The sequence below is a fragment of the Rousettus aegyptiacus genome, unplaced genomic scaffold (genome assembly GCF_014176215.1).
Source record: "Rousettus aegyptiacus isolate mRouAeg1 unplaced genomic scaffold, mRouAeg1.p scaffold_m13_p_5, whole genome shotgun sequence".
Lineage (NCBI taxonomy): Eukaryota > Metazoa > Chordata > Mammalia > Chiroptera > Pteropodidae > Rousettus > Rousettus aegyptiacus.
The window spans coordinates 56,067,934-56,087,464 of NW_023416308.1; the positions used below are offsets into that span (position 1 = coordinate 56,067,934).

At 33.3% G+C, this 19,531-nt stretch overlaps 1 protein-coding gene across 1 annotated transcript in view; it reads right to left on the reverse strand.

The window, feature by feature from the left end:
- The window catches only part of ARHGAP42 (Rho GTPase activating protein 42), a 223,325-nt gene that overhangs the window by 29,300 nt on the left and 174,494 nt on the right, over nt 1-19,531 (reverse strand). Inside the window, exons 7-12 of the mRNA XM_016134018.2 lie at nt 16,854-16,958; nt 14,831-14,960; nt 10,060-10,160; nt 8,174-8,283; nt 5,669-5,747; nt 4,412-4,451 (exon numbers count right to left, since the gene is read on the reverse strand). Of these exons, the coding sequence (XP_015989504.1) occupies nt 4,412-4,451; nt 5,669-5,747; nt 8,174-8,283; nt 10,060-10,160; nt 14,831-14,960; nt 16,854-16,958 (565 nt within the window). The remainder of the gene's footprint in view (nt 1-4,411; nt 4,452-5,668; nt 5,748-8,173; nt 8,284-10,059; nt 10,161-14,830; nt 14,961-16,853; nt 16,959-19,531) is intronic.

A 19,531-nucleotide genomic window follows, 5' to 3' on the forward strand; every position in this document is an offset into this window, starting at 1 on the left:
TTTTCTGTTCATTGCTGAGGAGGATACAGCCCCTAGGCAATCACAAGGAAAGTCAGTGAAACATACAGCAGCAAAAATTTAGACTTTTGGGGAAATTATGAAAGTACCTCCTGGTCCAATCTCTTTGATTTGTACATGAGGACTGAATGTTCAGTAACTTTGTCATTATGTGGCCAAATAGTGACTTTTTTTTTTTTTTTAGCAAAAACACCATTTGAAAGAACTTTCCTTTTCTATTCACGTTACCTAGAATAAAGTATGCACACAATAGAACACTATGGAACTGAACTGCATGAGAGAATGAGAATGAGAATGAGAACTAAGAGCCTTTTCTCTCATGGTTCTAACTCCATCCAGACCTACAGTAGAAGGAACAGCTGAAAAGCCATCACACCAAACATGTCTGAATGGAGAAAAGTTTCAGGGCACCAATGGAGAATGCCAGAGAAACAAAGCCTAAAAATATGACAACTGCTCCTGTATTTGTTAACAGCTAGTCTCAAGATGTAAGTCTTAGGACAGAAAGGTGTGTCAAGAAAGATAATTTATTTCTTTAAAAGGTGGGGTCAAGTGCCAGAACATTGCAGAACTATTGGCCAGGATGTCTTAAACAAGACATTCCCAACAGCATGGCTTAAGGAACACTTTAGTTCTAACTTTAACTGAAAAATGTATGTTTAATATTGATAGACATTGCTATTCTCAAAATAAATTAATTACCAAAGTCTTATAATTTTAAGAAAAAGATATTGTGTCATAGTTTATAATCAGAAAGCTTTTTGTGGATTCGATATCCTATAACTGACCACTACTTTAGATTTTTTACTTGATGCTTTTTTCACTGAGTCAAAATTTCCTTCCCTAATGAATTATACTCGTCTCATTTACAGCATCTTCACTCTGAAAACAGTGAATAAAATAGTAAACCACAAGTAGGGAGACTTTTTCATGTTAAGCTTGTAAAGACAGTCTCATTCCTCTATATTTACGGCACAGTTTTACTCTTCATTTTATGGCACATGTTCTCTATATTCACAATATGGTCCTCTTTTAGGACATTAGATAATTTTTACTCTGTTGCTTTTATAGGGCTATCAGCAAAAACAGAGGTGTTATGACTATTTTTAATGGCTGACATTCAAAACAAATTTTTATTTGAGTTTTATATTTCACCAATCTAAGCTTCATTACTATCTTCAGCAGTTCAAAATGCAAACACATTCCACTCAAAACTGAGTTTCCAAAAAATAACAAGAGTGTTATAAAGAGAACCCGTCTCAATTAGTAAGGCTATACAGGAGCACTTCTCAAGGTGGCAAATGAATCTAAGCTAGTACTGGTTTCAAATACCAATTGTGAGAGAAGTTATATACTGAAATTCACATAATGCCACTTTGTGGGGGGGTGGGGAGTCAAATGTCAAAAAAGGGACACAGAGATTTCAAAAAACAGTTTGATGTGTATGAGTTGGAAATGATATGTGGAAAGGGCAAACAGAGATATAAGCTGCTCTGAACTTGACATGATGAGCTCACATGATTTATTCAAGACTTAAAAAAGAGGTCTGAGAACATCATCACTGGAACATAATTTTGAACTGAAACAAATAAAATTCTGGACATGTCACTAGGAAGAAAACATGACACTGCTCTCAAGTTAATAGGGCCATGTGCTTGAATCTGGAATACTGTCGAGCGTTCAGATATATCCTATGAGTCATTAAATCACTAGGAAAATAGCGGTTGATAAGACACACGATAAAAGAGAAAAGGTATAAAAATTAGAGTCTCAGGAAAAGATTCAAAGTTCCACTAAAACATTTTAGGCCCTGATGTAGTAGACTATTCACAATTACATGCAAAAAACAAACAACAAAACCCTAAATTCTAAGGACCTGGAAAGTCGCCTCACCAGTTGGAGGGGCAGGTCATCTTAGGGAAAGGGACGTCAGTGTATGCTGGATTGAGAAATGTTTAGAAAGCCTTGTACATGCAAGGTTTCGGCAATAGCCAAAAGTCCACCCCAGCTGCAAGGAATTTAGTCCTGTGATCTTCATTAGTCAGTATTTTTTATTGGTGGTAGATGCCATGATCTGACCTTCCAACACAGTGGTGGTGATTCCGTTTCAGTGAGGAAATCTGAATCTCCAAGAATATGTAAAAACGACCAAAAACAAATAATTTTGGATAAGTTGGCTTTATGTATTGTAGTAAAACATTTTTAAGTCACTATGCAGTTTTGTGTGTAATTTATTCAGAATATTTAGAATGCTTAAAGGAATATAAATCCCTGCATTTATAAGCCAATTTACTAGATTACAGAAGCTGCCAGGTGTTTAGGAAGATTTTATTAGCCAGAATCACAAATTTGACTTTTTGGAGTCTTGAATTTGAGACAAATTTACTAGTTTTGTAATTATAGCTTGATCTAAAGAAGCTTGATTAAATTTGAATTATATTAAATTTACGAAAAAACAAACAGAAAATAACTTACTTTTTAAAATTAGTACATTTACAAATAAGATCTGTGTGTTGATTAAAAACAGGCTTAAAGAAAAAGTATAGCTTAAGATAAAATAGAAATAACTTATAACTATTAAGATTTATAACTTCAAGCACAATATATTAATAAAGCAAATATAATTGCAATATTCCTTTCTATTATCAAAATCTTCCATTGGGTAATAAAAGTCTACTAGCACTAAGAATAAAAATAAGAGCAATTACAAGCTGAGCACACATCTCACGGCAGTCCTGCACTGAGTACACTACAGAGAAGAAGGGGAGATGGGTTCTGTCAAAGAAGCTCAGAGAACTGGGTAGGAAACTAATACATCATACCAAAACCAGAATGTGAGAAGTGACACAAACACATGGACTCTAGACAGTAGTGATTTTTCTGAAAAACACACCATTTATAATTATAAATGGTGGTATAGTGATGTTTCAGGTGACTAAGAATACAAGAAAGCTGATTTCCAGAAGAAAGAGTTTTTATGGCATGAAAGAGTATCTTCTCCCTCATCACAGCATAAGAACATCTGATAACTGTCTTATTCAAATTTTCTAGTTATGATAGAAACCCTAGTTCCAGAGGTCCATTACCAAATATATTGGTTGACTTGACCATGTCCCTATCAAAAGCCTTATTCAATACTATATATAAGTTGAGTTGTTTGCCAATAAGGATTCATCCTTGAGTAGTATATTTAAATTTGAAAGGACTGTCTTTATAATGGATGTAAACAATGAAACCAATTTTCTAAAACACATTTCAAACTCTACTCAAATGCAAATGATACAACAGATTACTTTTCAGGTGATTGTTTAGATTGAAAATTCAGTACTTAAAAGATTCTGTTGGTTAATGTTTCTGTGATTAGATATAAGTGGGCAATTAAAGATTTTATACTAATCACTTCCTTGATTAGCAATAAAGAAAGGGATGCAAGAATAAAAACAAAGTATTTTTTAAAGTCTTTAATATTAAAGGTACTTTAAATTATTTATTTTCTTTTGCTAATTTTTAAAATTAATTACTAGAAAGCATTTCATTCAGTTAAAAATGATAGGATTTTTTATACACTCAATATTTATGACTTTCAAATGAGTACTTTTCCAGTTTTGAAATTCTAACTAGTATTGCAGTAGCAATTTGAAAATCATTAAAAAGGTTATTAAATCTGTTTTAAAAATAAATTCAGACATCATGAGAGAAATTCAATTGAGTTAAATAAAACTTGAAATTGCTTTAAAAGATACACACATAATCTTAGAAAAATAAACAAACTAGTTTTAAATGTTAAATAATCTGATGACATAAAGTACATATGAAAATATACTAAAATAATGAGTAAAAGGTGGCAAGAAAGTGGCAGATAATTAAAGAGGATCTAGTATATGAGGAAAACACAAAATGTTTTTAATAAGAATGGCCTGATGCTAAGAATTCAGTAATAATACAGTGATATGCGTGTTCCTATATATCCCATGTGTTATTACAATGTCCTTATACTTCACGGTCTTGGGCACAATCTCCTAAAACCAGCACAAAGTATTCAATATTCAGGTCTTCAGTCTTATAAAATGGAGTAGAGAAAATAAAGAAGACCTCTATTGCTATTTAAAAGACAAAAATTCTAATCTAAATATCAAATGCCTCAAATCTCTTTCTCTAATAAAGCAAAGTATATATCTATAAGTAAATACCAAAGAAATAAAATTTTATTTTGGTTATTGTAACACCAGAAATTAGCAATATGAGAAATTTCTTTGAGTGAAAATTTCAAATTTGCTGCACCATCCAATCAGCGGTGTGTTGTTATTATTTTCCCAAAGTTAACTCTCGATATCACATAATAACTTTGTGATAAAACCTGTGTGATAAAATTTTAATTATTAAAATGACTTACTTTCTTCTTTCTTGCTCATAATGGCAGGCAGGGTGTAAATCTAAAGAACAAGGGAAATCAAGTAGTTACTTGCAGTTAATGGCCCAGGAGAGGAGATTCCCAGGGTGATATAAGTTCAGGAATACACAAAGGGAGTGTCTTGTTTTCAAGCTCCTACAACTGCTGCATCCACAGGGCCATCTCCCTATCCCCACCCCGTAACCAACCTGGCCTTCCTCCTTTTTCATCCCTGGCTGTCCTGCCCTGGGCAGAATTCTACTCCCTTCTACCATTTACAAATCTGATTCTATTCCCCAAAGTAATGCACAATATCCCTTCTTCAAGAAGTATCTCATGATAGATTTCCCCTCATTGCTCCTATTCAAATGATCTGTTTCATGTTTTGTTCTCCATGTATACAGTCCTAACTTGTAGTTGATGAACTATCTCACTGTTTTCTAATTTGCTCTAGGCCAGGGCTTGCCTCTCAACTATTAGTGGTGAAGAATCTAGTTGTTTTGCCAATTTCTTAATCTGTCATTGACTGCTAACTTTTGTAAATTATAATAAAATTTAAAAAATCACAAATATAACAAAGCATAGATACAGAGTCCAAATTTCTTATTAAGTTTGATAAATGTAAAATGACTTCTTCAAATTGCTATAAAGTTTTCCAGATGCTTAATCATAATTTCTGCACTCATTGTGGACTGGGAACAATGTGAGGGATGGTCTCTAAGTCTGGGGACCACACTTCGTACAGCTCTACTGTTACACAGGTACATTGCACAAGGTTATCCCCAGGTTTTTTGCCAGCTAAATAGTTCATTCTCAAGGGACAGAATGGGACCTTCTATTTTCTCTGTGTGCTCATCTCTCTAACCATTTAATGCTGTGTTCATCATAAAGAAAACAGACAGTGATCAATGATATTATTCCTTTTTACATAAGCCTCCCTAATTATCACGTCAACATCTAAATAACTATTAGAAAAATCATTAACTGAATAAAATAACCCATTCAGTGCAGCTAAATTAAGATTATAAGTTATTTTTTTAAAAAGTAATTGTAGAATTTTAAATTAGTCCTGAGAGTCCTCCTGAGAAACAAATCAGAAAGTCAGTGTTATGTGCCAGTAAGACATTAGAAAAATAGTGAGAGTCTCTACTCTCCTGATTTGCTATTTTAATATTTTAAAATACACTACATATAAAAAACTTCAGATGTACTTTGTAATTATTAGAATAAAACCTAAATTATAGAATGTTATATTCTTACTGGTTCTTTCCCATCCATGGCTTCGAGCCAGAGTTTCCGATTAGCTTCTGAGAAGGCTTGCAATGTGATGATCCCATGTCTATTAAAAACAAATATGTTATATATTCAATTTATTCCCGTGATGTCTTTACACATTTATAATTTTAAAAATTCTTATTTAACTATAAAGGTAAAATTTGAAAAAAATCAGAAAAATCAGAAAAGAGGAAAAAGAGAAGGGAAAAGGCAACAAAAAAATGAAAAAAAAAATTGACCCATAGGTATCTTTTAGAAAAATCACTGTAGACACACATTCATAAATTTTAACAGATATTAAAATTATTAAGTGTCTAGGTATAAGACTATCTGAAGTAGGCTAGTTTCAAACCATGAAATGATCAAAAAAAAAAAAGTCCCATTCACCCGAGTTCAAAAACACTTAAACATTCTACAATATGAGAATAATTACAATTATGACCCCAGTGTGGTGCAATCTAATCAGTGAAAATAGTTACAATGAGTATACAGCAATATGAAAGCCTCATACCATAACTAGTTATTAAGACTAAAACCAAAGTGTTTATTTACACCATAATTACAATATTAAAACTACTTTAAAAACAATGGTGTCCAATGCAACCCATTCTGAAATAGTTACTTGAGGATGTACTTCAAGAGAGAAACAGTAAGCAAAGGTAGTGAGGAAACCAGTAACAGAGAGAAAAATACATGAAATCTCAAAAGAGTGAAATTAACCTAGTTAACTGTGCAGACTGTTCAAAAAAAATAACTTAAAATAGTGAATTAGGAGAGGTACATTGAGAAAGAAATTTCGTTAAAATATATATGTTTAAAAATCTGGAATGACTTAAAACTGTGAGAAAGGCATGTATGTCTTCTGTAAACAGAAAAACAGATAATTAAACTGATAGGAAAAGGAAAAACATAAAGATCAAGATAATTTCATCTTCATGAATTTAAGTCAGTGTAACACCAATAATAAAATAGCAATGATCAATATGTTTGTTGTCTGTCTATTATGTGCCAGGCACTGTGTGTTATAAGTATGTTGTTTTTGTTATCTAATCCTCATAGAAACCCTTTGAGGTGGGTACTTATTATCTTTATTTTACAAATAAGGCAACTAAAGCAGAGTTTAATAACATGCCCCAATCATATATAACCAGAAAAGGCTGAAATAAATAAAAATCACTCATGTGTTGGTGTTTGACTACATAGAAAATCCAGATGGCCCTACCACAAAACTATTAAAGCCAATAAGAAGTTCACAAACTATGTTGGATGTAGTTTAATATAAAAAAAATTAATAATCTTTCTATACAGTTGTCTCAGCTGCTTAGAATAAAACAGTTTCTACTAATGAAAAGTATTCTATTCAAAATTACGATAAAAATAATCCCCAAGGATAAAAAAGATATCTAATATATATATATATATACACATATATATGTATGTATGTGTGTGTGTGTGTGTGTGTGTGTGTGTGTGTGTGTGTATATATATATATATAAAAACTTTTACGAAGAGTTAAGCTCTCCATTGATTAATAACTTTAACAAAACTCCAGGCAAAAATTCCAAAGGATTGTTTTGAGGAAAAGAGAAACTTAACATGCAGATCCATAACATGTTAAGAATACAGGACCAAAATAGGTAAAATAACTTTAAAGAAGCTTATATAAGAATGCGGGGAGGGGGAGAGGGGCAGGGAGGCTTGCCCACTAGATACTTACAAGCTATATACTATATGTAAGCTATAGTATATATCACATATAAAAGTATATATATTATGTCATAGTATTGTGTGTGTATGTGTGTGTGTATAATGCCCACAAAGCTAGAGCATTCAGAAAATTTGTAGTAATGGAGTTGGGGGTGGGGTCAGGAATAGATCATGGAATAGAACAGAAATCAAGAAGCATGCTCATTCTTATTTTATTTCTATTCTGCTTATATTAATACAAGAAAGGAGTAAAGCTAAATATTCATACTAGATTATAAATTTGTGTGCATAACATTTCTCTCTCCCCCAACATCTTGTGGCTAAGAATGTCCAGAACAGTGCTTTGCACAGGGCAGACACTAAATGTCACTGGCTGAAGAAGCTTATGGCACTTGCGGGTGTGTCATATTATTCTTTGGGAGAAATCCACCAGGCTTCATAAGTCTACAAAAGGTTGACCCAGGAGCTGTGAACAATGTCGTCAGACATCTTCACTGGATGGGGACCCCAAGCCCACGACATGAATTTTCCCCTAATGCAGTCATTCATATTGATTTTCCAGATTCTTCTTTGAGTGATGTTACTTTTACTAGCATTCCGTGTTTGGTTTAGTTTTTTGAAAACATCGTGTAATACATATTTGTTGAATTTATATGTGAAAGAATGAAATAAACATGTATACTGTTTTCAAAAAGGGACTGAAAAACAAGCCTTTGTATGCTATTCATATTTATATCTAAACATAGAAGTAACAAAATGTAAAGTAAAAAGAAAAGGTCAAACCTTTCAACTACTTCTATGTCAAAGCAGAATCGTTTGTCAATTGAATCAGTCTTTCGCCGGATACAAGATTTTAATTTAAACATTTCTGGTGAGCTAGTAACAAGACCATTCTGAAACAAGAAGGGGAATATTGATACAATGACAAGGTAAACTGAAAAAATATTAAATATACCATCTAAAGTTGCTGCGCTGAAATGTAAACTTAGAGTACAAGTTATATAAAAAGGTCTTAATCATACCTTGTCTTATAAAGACTTTCTGCCTAATGTTAACTGCCCAATTATAATGTACTCAACTGTTTTGTCGATAAATTAATTGCATTTACATGCTCTATTCAAAGAGTTCTGTGATGCGCCTTATACCTTTCAACGTATTTACTTTTAATGTGAACTTACACTATGATGTCTTAGGACTTTGGATTTAGAAAAGGTACAAAATGTCAGTTACAGTAATATCACAATTAGATATCCAGAATGTTTGTCAGGATTCAACACTTGCTCTGAATCGAAATTCCCTAGATTACTAAAAGATTACTATTGTGTGTACGTCTTTTTGTTAGCATCTCTTAGTTTTAAATGATAGCTGACTCAAAGTCTCAAGGGAGCTACTAAAATAAAGTTCTAGTATATACCTACTCTGATGTTATTGCTATCATACGTACCATACGATTGTTTTGCCGGTAACCAACTGCTACTCTGCTACTAAAACTAAAACTCTTTGGACAGGATCTAACATAGGATCAATAAATAAGAATCCTCTTCTATACCCAAGATGTCAATCAATACAAAGGGGAATTTTTACCAAATGTCTGATTTATTTTCTATAATTGCAAATCTGATAGATTTATTAACAGGACTTTGGCTTTGTCTGCTTGTTGTAAGTTCACTGATTGTCACATTAAGTTGACTTCCTGGTAATTACTTTTCTTATGGAACTTTTAGAATAGAAACTAGGCATCATTAAAGCATTTAATGACTTCTCATGATAGTGGCAATCTAAGGTTTCTTTTTCTTTGGCATGTTCTCCTTTATTTTATGTCTCTCCATTTGAATTATTAGACTCTAAGGAATGCCCAAGTACAATAAGTTTCAACTAATGTATTTTGAGTATGCATCTAAGCTAGATTAGCACTTACTTGCCGTGACCTATACCACAAATTAGCTTGGGTGAGTCCCTTACTTTCTACCATCTTGATTTTCTAATCTGTTTCAAGATTATTTAGTCCAGCCTTATTTTAAGTACACTATGTTCTGTATTGTTCACTAGCCATGTGACACAATCAGTAACCAATTTACTTTTGGGGTAAATGAGCACTGATAGATTTCTTCTGAAACTTTGTTGGCCAGCATTTGAGTAAACAGTGAAGAAGATGAAAAGGTTTGCAGAGGCAAAGGCAGCCTCCCACAGAGGCCACCTGGGGGAAAGATGCACAATCCTTAGGCCTGGTCCAGCCACTGACAGTCCCTTCTGGGCAATGGGCCAAGTAACAGCACAAACAACTCTGTTGCCTGGGATAAGAGATGACACCTCAGAAGTCTACTTAAAAATCCCTGCATTTAATTTAACTGCTTATAAACATTCTGTGGCCAAGGTAAAAGAAAATCCTGGCTACTCTACTCTTTTTAAGTCACTGAGGTCAATTAAGTGAGAAAAACTTTTTGATTTTTCAGTTTTTTAAAATTGTGGACATGTTTGTCAGAAAAACAAGCACATGCGATTTTTTGTTTTACTTCCATTTCTTTTTCTTTCTTTTTATTATGGTGACATTAACAAAATTCAAAAAGTTTCAAGTGTATAATTCAACAGTAAGTCATGTATATTGCATTGTGTGCTACTTTCATTTCTTAAATAATGAGCTCAGTTAAAAACAAAAAACAACAACTTACCATTTTCCCACTGGATTTCATTTCTGAAACACTCATGGTGAATGTTTTACTTCCCTTATCATATGTACAATAATGTTTAATCCATGTAAAACCAAGTGGTCCTAATGTAAGGAAAGAAACAGTACAAATGTTAACAAATGATTTCATATCTAAGTTCATACAGTTTCTGATCCTATGATACACAATCAAGTATTTCCATAGATCATATAAATTTTGGAACTTTTACTGTGAGTGAGAAAAGCCAGTGTGGTAGTGTATCTTGAACTCAAACAATTTGGTTTAATTTGCAGCTCCGACACTATAAAGTCTGAAGGATCCCTACACTTAGTTCAACTGCTTAGAAACATTCCATGGCCAAGGTAAGAGGTCTTTTCTATCTGAACTTCAGTTATTTCCTCAGTAAAAGTGGTATCCTAATATCCCATAGAAGTAGGAAGAATAAGAAGTTAACAGTCTGAGTTATTATAACTGGTCTCCTTGTCCTCTATTCTTAACACTGCCAGAGATACCCTGCTAAAAATTTAGCCAGCTCGTTTCACCCCGCTGTGCAAATCCCCCCAGTGGTTCCCCACATCACTCTAGATAAAACCAAAAGTATCTATTACTAGCCACAAGGCGCCACATACTCTGGCCTCTCATTATCAGTCTCACCTCACATCTTATCACCTTTTGCCTCATATACTCTGCTGTAGCTACTCTGGCCCCTTTGCTGATTCCTGGACACAGTGAATGCACTTCTACCCAACGGCATTTGTACTTGCTGTTCCTCCAGCCTGAACTATTGTTTCTTCAGATATCCGCATGGCTTGCTCTGTCACTTCCTGAATTCAGGCCTTTTCCTAAATGTCACCTTTTTAATATTGCCTTTCCTGTTGAGATATCTTACGACTCAACACCTCGCCTTAATATTTCTCATCTTTCTTGCTTTACTTTCTCTTAGCAGTTATCATTGTCTAAAATAAGATACATTTTACTAATTTATCCTATTTATTGTCTGTCACTAGACTCTACGGTTCTAAGAGCAGGAAAGTATGATGTTCTGCTGACTGGTATATTTTTAATCTTAGAACAGGGCCAGACATATAGTTGTCACTCAATATATAATTGACAAAAAATGAAAGAATGAATTTTCTCTAAGACTTTGTTGACCTTGGAGTTATTTCCTTTTATCACTAATCTGAAAAAAAAAAAAAATTGTGAATTCAAGTAACTCGCCTTACAATGAAGTTCATTTTCACTATTTATATTGAAAGTTGTATATGCATAATGCTCACTTTCTTTTTTTCCCATAAATACTGTGTAACACTTTCCTAGAGCACACCACGTTATTGTTTTATATTCTCCAGAAACTGGATGCTACTGCTTCACCAGGGCGTAGGAATGCATTGTGAGTTCAATTTTTTCATGACCACATTGGGAGACCTTCAGTTTTCCCACAGGGAAGCCAATTATCCTGCATCCAAATGTCATGGTGGCTGAGCGGGTTTTAAAATGAGTTTGTTTTCTATATAGCTTATCCATCTAGGTCCCATCCTGCTTGACACCTGGATTTTTCTAGCAACAATTATGTATAATATTATTGCTGCCATAGTTTCATAACCATATATTTAAAAACAAGAAATGGAAGTGTAAAAGTGCACCTCTTCAGAAGTGTTTCATGAACCATTTGAATTTTTTTTTTTTTGTACATTTGGTGTCACGATTTTAATACTCAGACTACTCCAGATTTTAAAATTACAGGGCACAGTTATACACTTTGTAATCACAAAGGATTATTGCAATTAACTTTAGTTCTGTTTGGGGAACATGTTACACTATAATACTTAACAATACTTGTTGGTAATTCTGCTACACGTGGTGTAAAATACTTAAAGGCTTAGAGCTGATTAGCAGAAAGTGGCGGGATGAAAATCCTCATAGCAACTTTACTACTTAGCAATTTATGAAGCAATATTAGCTGTATTTTAAATAAAGCTGCTGCAATGCTCTGATGACATTTTAGACACAAGTCATTTTTTCCTGCCTTCATCATAAGTTCAGAACCTCAAGCATTTAATCTTCAAGTTTGCTGCACACAGATGCTGCTTTCTTTAAAGTGGGTCTGGAACTAGGCCAGGGCAGATGTTCTTAGACTAGCAATTCTGAAGTCCCTAAAAAGAGTTGGGGAAAATTAAAATTTATTATGCTCTTAAGTTGCAAAATAAAACAAATTTAATTATCTTAACTCAGTAATCATCTGAGGTCGTTGAGATGTTTGCAGGATGGGAGGAAATTAACATTCACTGAATACCTACCTACTAAGTGCCAAAATTTTACCTAAGAAGTCTTTAAGTCAGACATTATAAATATCATTTTACATATAATAAAGCCTAAGAGCTGCAAATGGTACACATTTCTTCACCAGTAAGGCATGTGACTGGAGTTCTTTTCAGAGGAATATTTCTTAAGAGCTGTTTTAAAAATTAAATGAGATAAATATAAACTACAGAGTAGTAAGGGCTCATGGTATGCATACTACTATGCACCACTCTTGATAATAGAGACATTTTGTATGTATTATCTCTAATTCTTGCAACGTTATAAGACACACATAAATACTCTTATTTTATAAAGGAGGAGACAGACCTCGCTTTGTCTGCCCAGAATCACCGAGTTAATAAGTGGAAAGCAAGAAATTCCAACATAGTTCTCACTTTGGAACCCATGCTATTCCTGGTTAAAATGAAGTCTATGAGAATGCGATCTAATGTCTGCCTAGAGGCAGGTAACATAAAAACCACATCTCTATAAGGTGGAGCTCTGTGTCCAAACTGTAATGATCTGCTACTGCCCCATCACATCGATCTCCATTTATCACTCAATTTACAGCTCTGATATTTACTATTGATCACTGGTTGCTGACTGTATGAGTCTTGTGCCTTTCACTATAGAATAAAAATCCTGAAGCCGTATTCTTTATCTAATTTTCTGTTCTCCACAGAACTTAATCACTCAGTGATAGCAGTAGCGCAATCAATATGTCTTCATGGACTGGGCAATTTTTTGTATTACAAATGCTTTCAAAACTTGCACGTCGAAAGGGGCTTTAAATATTTATCTCTCAAACAATTCCAAAAGCATATAAACCCATTCATTTTTCTTTTTCAATTCCTGGGGAAGAGGAAGGAGGAATGACGGTAAATGGGGAAAGAAAGGAGATAGGGATTACATTGGGGCACGAGAGCACTTTTGAAAGTGATGAATATGTTCCACATGTCGATTGTGGTGATTGTGTCACAGGTGCATACATATGGCAAAACGTCTAAAATTGTATATTTTAAACATGTGCAACTCATTATACGTCAATTGTACTTCACTAAAGCTGGAAAAATAATGCAGGCAGACAGAAAATCAAGATGGAAAGTGTCTTGGGAACTGGAAGACAACAGCAAAAAAGAAGATGCTAAAAAAAGAGTGAGCATCTAACTGTGAGAGCCTCAAATGCCACATACTGCTGAAGAGCCATCACAGGAGGGGCCTTAGAGTTATCATTTTAAAGTCTGAAAACAGACTGGTCAACGTAGTAATGAGAAAGACAATCCCAGACCCCCACTCTCCTGAGCCAGCAGTTCTCTACAATCTAGTTCATGCAGTAGCAAATGTCTGCCTAGTCTGTTAGACCAAATTATTATGTGCTTATATATGACCAACCAACAAGTGATCATCACCCTACACATGTCAAATATAAAATGGGTTGACAGTTTAGTGATTATGTTGCACTATGTCTGATATCTCTAGCTTCCCCATCTCAAACCCATTAATTATGATATCTTACTCAACAAAACAACTTCATTCACCTATTGTCTACCGACAGGGAAACTTCATAATAGTGCTGCTATTCCATGTGGTTTGTGAGTCCCATTAAGTGAAGAAAATACAGAAAGTGAGAATAAGCATTTGAAAACTTTTATACAAAATTGACATTGCTGCAAAATCCAAGCATATGATTTCTTGGCTTATTTTATTTTATTTTATTTTATTTTATTTTATTTATTTTTTTACAAACACACTGGTCTGTGATGGATTGGAAATAAAAACAATTGTTCCCTCACCACAAAGACTATGAGAATGATGCTATAGGGCATATCTGGTTTGAATTAGAGAGTTAATTTAGTCCAATAGGTTCCACTTAATGGTAACTATCATGCAGAAAATACCTGAGTTATACAAGTTTGAATGGCTTTTTATTAATTTTTGTGAAAAAGTTTTCTTGGTATGAGGCAATTATAAGAGTGCTCTATTGGGCCTGATGCTCATTTTCCAAACTCAGGAAATAAAGAGTGCCAATCTGACATAACATAATTGCCAATTTTACTCCTGAAAACTGACAAAAAATAAAATTCAATGAAATAATGATGCTGCTGGAGGGGGAAACTATTATCATAGTCACCAGGATGATTCATTCTGATAAAGGCTTTGATTTTAAATTTTCCATCAAACTTGAAATTGAGATTAGATCTCACAATTAAATTCTAAAACTTATGTTACTGTATCATCAGCAAAAGATCACAAGTTCCAAGTTCAACAATATACCAACTTTAGAGATCCTGATGATGAAATGTGAAAACACTTCATCACTCTGGTGGTGATGGTGACAGAGCAGATTAAATCTGATAAAGATGTAAAGGATTTCATTCTTCCTGCTTGAAGGAAAAAAGCACTAGCCACATCACATCTCGTGAAAACAGAATGTTAACTGTAAGAGATGTTAAGTTATGTCTTTGTGACTCACGTTTTTCCTGGACATAAAGATAGCCTTCCATTGTCCACTGGCTGGGTGGTCTGTAATCTTGGTTGGCAGATTTCATCCTTTGCATCAACCGCTCTACCTCTTGTCGAGTACTTTCAAAATTATTCCTTGTCTTAAGTAAGCAGAAATAACAATTTCATTCATTCATTCCTACCAGTTTTAAAGAGCCTCTAGCCCAAATTTTCAAAACTGTAAATTGTGCAAAGGAGAAGTTTGATTCTTTCAGCATGACTCATCCATGTCCGTGACCCTCTATGTTGAGTCCTATGGCTGATTTTGAATGACTTTGCGGAAACTTTTCTACATGATCTTCTGCAGGTTTCTCTTTGAATCTATGTGTTTCTTCCTATTTCCCACTCTAATATTATTACTTAGCATTTGAAAATATGTAATATTTATTAAATGAGATTTTATAATCACTAATACCTAAGGTAAACAAGCAGATACATAGTGACTTACATTTCCTTTGGGGAAAGAAAACAAATTAAATTTACACACTTTTGATATATGTGGCACTTTGATGAAAAGAGTTCATCATTTTTATTCCAAACATTTTTGAAGGAATAGCACTTAGCTTGGTTTTCAGAAATCCTAATACAGTTCACAAGGTCAGTATATTAATTAACTCATAGAAAATGAATAGATTTCCAAGTTTTAACTTCTATTGTAAGAAATTGTTGGCTCACATTACAGCAAGTTTACGTAAGATGTAAAAAGCATAAGGCTTTTCTCTATGAAAACCTCTTTTGCATTCAAGCCACATTATCTCAACAATACACATTTGAAAACATAAAAATCATCACCACCTAAGGTTTTGTTATAGCCCATAATAAAAGAATCGATTTTCTTAATTGTCACTTTTGCTACTATTCTCTTTTCAATGTAAGGATCAGAATTTCTTCCTATTCCTGTCCTCAAATCCCAGGAAGCGTAATATAATCGCATTTAATATAAAAATAAATAATAAAAATACTTTAGCTTTTATAATTTTCCCCTTTAATATTTACTGAAAAAGCCCAAATGCATTCCATATTGAAAAACAATGGAATGAATTACATGTGAAATCAATTCTGCTAGAAAATCTAGGTTAAATAAAAAGCTAAAACTCAAAACACAAGGAGAATAAATCCAATGACGTATTTCTCATGGGATACTCCAACTTCCTAGCTCTATTGATTGGACATCTCCACAATGGCAAAAATCAAATATGCAGTGAAAGCCAAGCTTTTTATCGAAAATTAAGTGAGAGCTTTCCAAGTTATTTTGGCTACACAGTACTACACGGGGTTTCAGAAATAACTTCACTCATACAAAACTTTGAACAGTAAGAATTTCATTATTTATCAAGTTTGGTAATATAGAAATGGACTAGTTTTTTTTTTTTTTTTTTTTAATGTAAGTGGTGTTCAGCATCTACAAATCAGAATTTGTATAACTATTTAATCAGATACCAAATGAAAAGATTAGACAACTTTACAAAATAAGCCCTGGCAGAAATAGGATATTTGTAAATAATTCTAAATTTGAAAATATTTGAAAATAATATCAGATATATACAATTTCACATAGGGATGGGACTTTAGAGTGCTAAAGTACAACCTTCATTTCATAAAAAAAGAAATGCTACCCTCTCAGAAAATAAAACTTGCTTAAGTTCACCCAGTGACGTAATGAAAAACTGAATAAAAGGCAAAACTTTCCAAACTGCCAGGTGCCTACACCTCAGTATTATTTATTTTTATGAAAATTTCTAGTGTGTATATATATATATATATATATATATATATATATATATATATTAAACATTAATGTTAGCTCTTTCCTGGTGTATTTTCAACAGCAGCTAGAAAACAAAATTAAATAAATTTATAATGTGCCTTTTCTAAATTAGTGAGTTTTATTATACTTAGATAAGTTTGGAACGACTCCAAGGTCTGGCTTGGCTATGACTTAGTTGCACTATGATCATCATAAGGAGATGTGGTGAGAACAGGTACAGTCTTACATTCTGCAAGTTGAACTGCAGCTGTTGTTTATATGGTGCAAATTCCTGGGCGAGTTCATATCCCTCATGGTAAAATGTAAACAGACCCTGAAGGAATGACAAAAGCTGCAAAAATAAAGAGATAAAAAAAAAAAGAGGCCATGAAAACATGTTTTAAAAACTGATCATCAAATATAACAAAGTGGGGCAATTATATTTCATTCTAATGCCTCAGCTAATAAAATTTCAATCTCTTTGACAAAGCAGGGAATAAAATTATGGAAGTGAAGCAGAAGCCACAAAAGCTAATTTTCACTTCCTTTTTCAGTAGATAGTGATTTGATTTTTGAGTCTTGTCATGGACAACTGTCATGTTAACTACTTTAACATTCAAACGCATTATAGAAATATCCAGGAGAGATCGTTAATGGGGAGAAAGACCAAAGGAACATAGGATCTACTCTAGAAAAAATTCTAACCAAAACAGGGAGATATAACCTGTGAAGTGAGAAAGACTAAACCAGTGAAGTAGAGATAACGAGGCAATGGAAGGAATAAGGATTTGGCTAGATGAAATTAAGAAAACTATCACTAGGTGGCAGTACTGATTTGGGTATTTGACATAACATTTGACAAGGAGTGGGAATAACTCAAAATTGAAGAGTTGAGCAAAAACATGGGGAACGATACAGATCTTTCATAAGAGTTAAAGTAAAATATTCTTTAGAAAACCACAATTTCTATATTCCTAGCCTTCTAATACCAAATTCATGTGCGCTTATTTATAATGTTCTGATTCGTCCAATAAGTGGCTCTCCATGGAGCTACACACACAGTTGTCGATATAAAATGAGTTATAACTGAAAATTTACTTAAATTTTGTCATTTAATTCACTGGGATTTTACTCTACAGACTTGTCCACAAATTCAGTCTCTTCCTCAACCTCTTCCAACAATAAAGGTAAAAAATACTTTAGAAAACTGGTAATGGTTTTTTGATTCAAATAGCATAATATGTCTGTAAACTCTTATTTTAAATTAAGGAAGAAACACAATTTAAAATCACTTTTACATGTAAATAACATCCAGGCACTACTTCTGTCTGGGGAAGCAAGGGGACTGAGGTAAATATCAATTGCTATGTGCATTATGATTTCCAACAAACAAGTACTTGTTCTATCTGAAAATAATAACCTAAGGTTTTCGTCCTATAACAAGTTAACTTCTTTCAATGTTATGTTCATTTCAGAAAGCATATACTTTCAAATTGGTTTTGTTATATTTTAAAAACTTTCCTTTTCTTGTTTAACAGTTCCTGACAATGTGTCAAAATGCATCACTGGGCAATTTGAGAATTTTACTGTCAATTTTACGTCAACTGAAAATTATCAAAACTAGTCAATAATCTTTTATTTAAATGATGCTATGATATATTTGTCAAATTGCCAATAATTTAAAATATATAATCTGCACATACTGGGACTCAATTAAAAAGAACTGTGGTTTAAAATGGGGTTAGAAAATACCTTTAATTAGCTGAGGTTTGGATATGTAGATTTAGAAGTTTTCAGAGACAAAATAAGAAAATACTTTTGAAGTATAAAGAGAACACTAGTGTTTTAAATATTCAAATAATTGTTAAGAAGTTGTTAAAAGGAGTACTGTTTCACGTTTAATGTCCATAATCAGTCTAAAATTAAACTGTCTTATGAACTGGATGCCACACAAGGAAGATGCTGTTCGAATACCATCCTAAGTACAAAAAATTCAGTTAAACTTATAAAAAAGATACTTTAAGATATCTGTAATTATAGAATACCCAAATCTCTGAGGCCCATCTAAATAAATAACTCCATTGGCATCTTCTAAGAGAATTTAGATGCACTAAGTAGCAGATAAATGTTTTAACTTCATAATTACACAGGGCACCCACTAGGGAATGTACAATTCCTTGGAAGGTTCAGAAAAAATACATATGAAGAACCCACAACTTTTCCTTTTGTCTCACATCTATTTTGGAAGCAGGTTTGGGGAAAGTTTTATAATAAAGACAACATGCATGAAATAACTGCCTCTAGATGGTAGCAAAGTTAAATGTTTCTTAAGTTTGAACATATTCTGGTTCATTTCATCCACAACAAATTCCATGATGCTAAGTTAAGGGAACTTAATAAGACAGCCTGAATCTTGAAGAATTGCATTTCTCACGTGTCATTTTCTTTGTTCAGTCTGCCTGAGTGTGTGAACATTGTGGCAAAAAACTATTGTCTCAACTTAAACTAATCCTGACCTTTAATATAATAACAACTACAAACTACTAGAGAGACAGATTAGGTTTTAATATTAAGAAAGTCAGTCACTTTTATCATCAGGAAAAAAAAATCATATAACACTTTATTATTATCAAGGGTTTTAGAATCAAATTACGTTCTGTCACTCCGATAACCTGACCAACTGTGAAAATAAATTAATACTGCATTTATAGGTAAGTAATCATTTCCAGAACCCAACACAAGTCAGCAAAGGTTCAAATGTTCATAATTTCCCAGCTCATTCATAAGTCAGCAGGTTTCAAACCTTAAGGGCTCACAGTTACCAGTGATACTGTGACTGGCAGAGAAAAGTGAGAAAAAGGGTTGGGCTAGAATGGATGTGAGGACAAGAACCCCAAAGCAATTGATGCAGCGATTCCAGCTAAC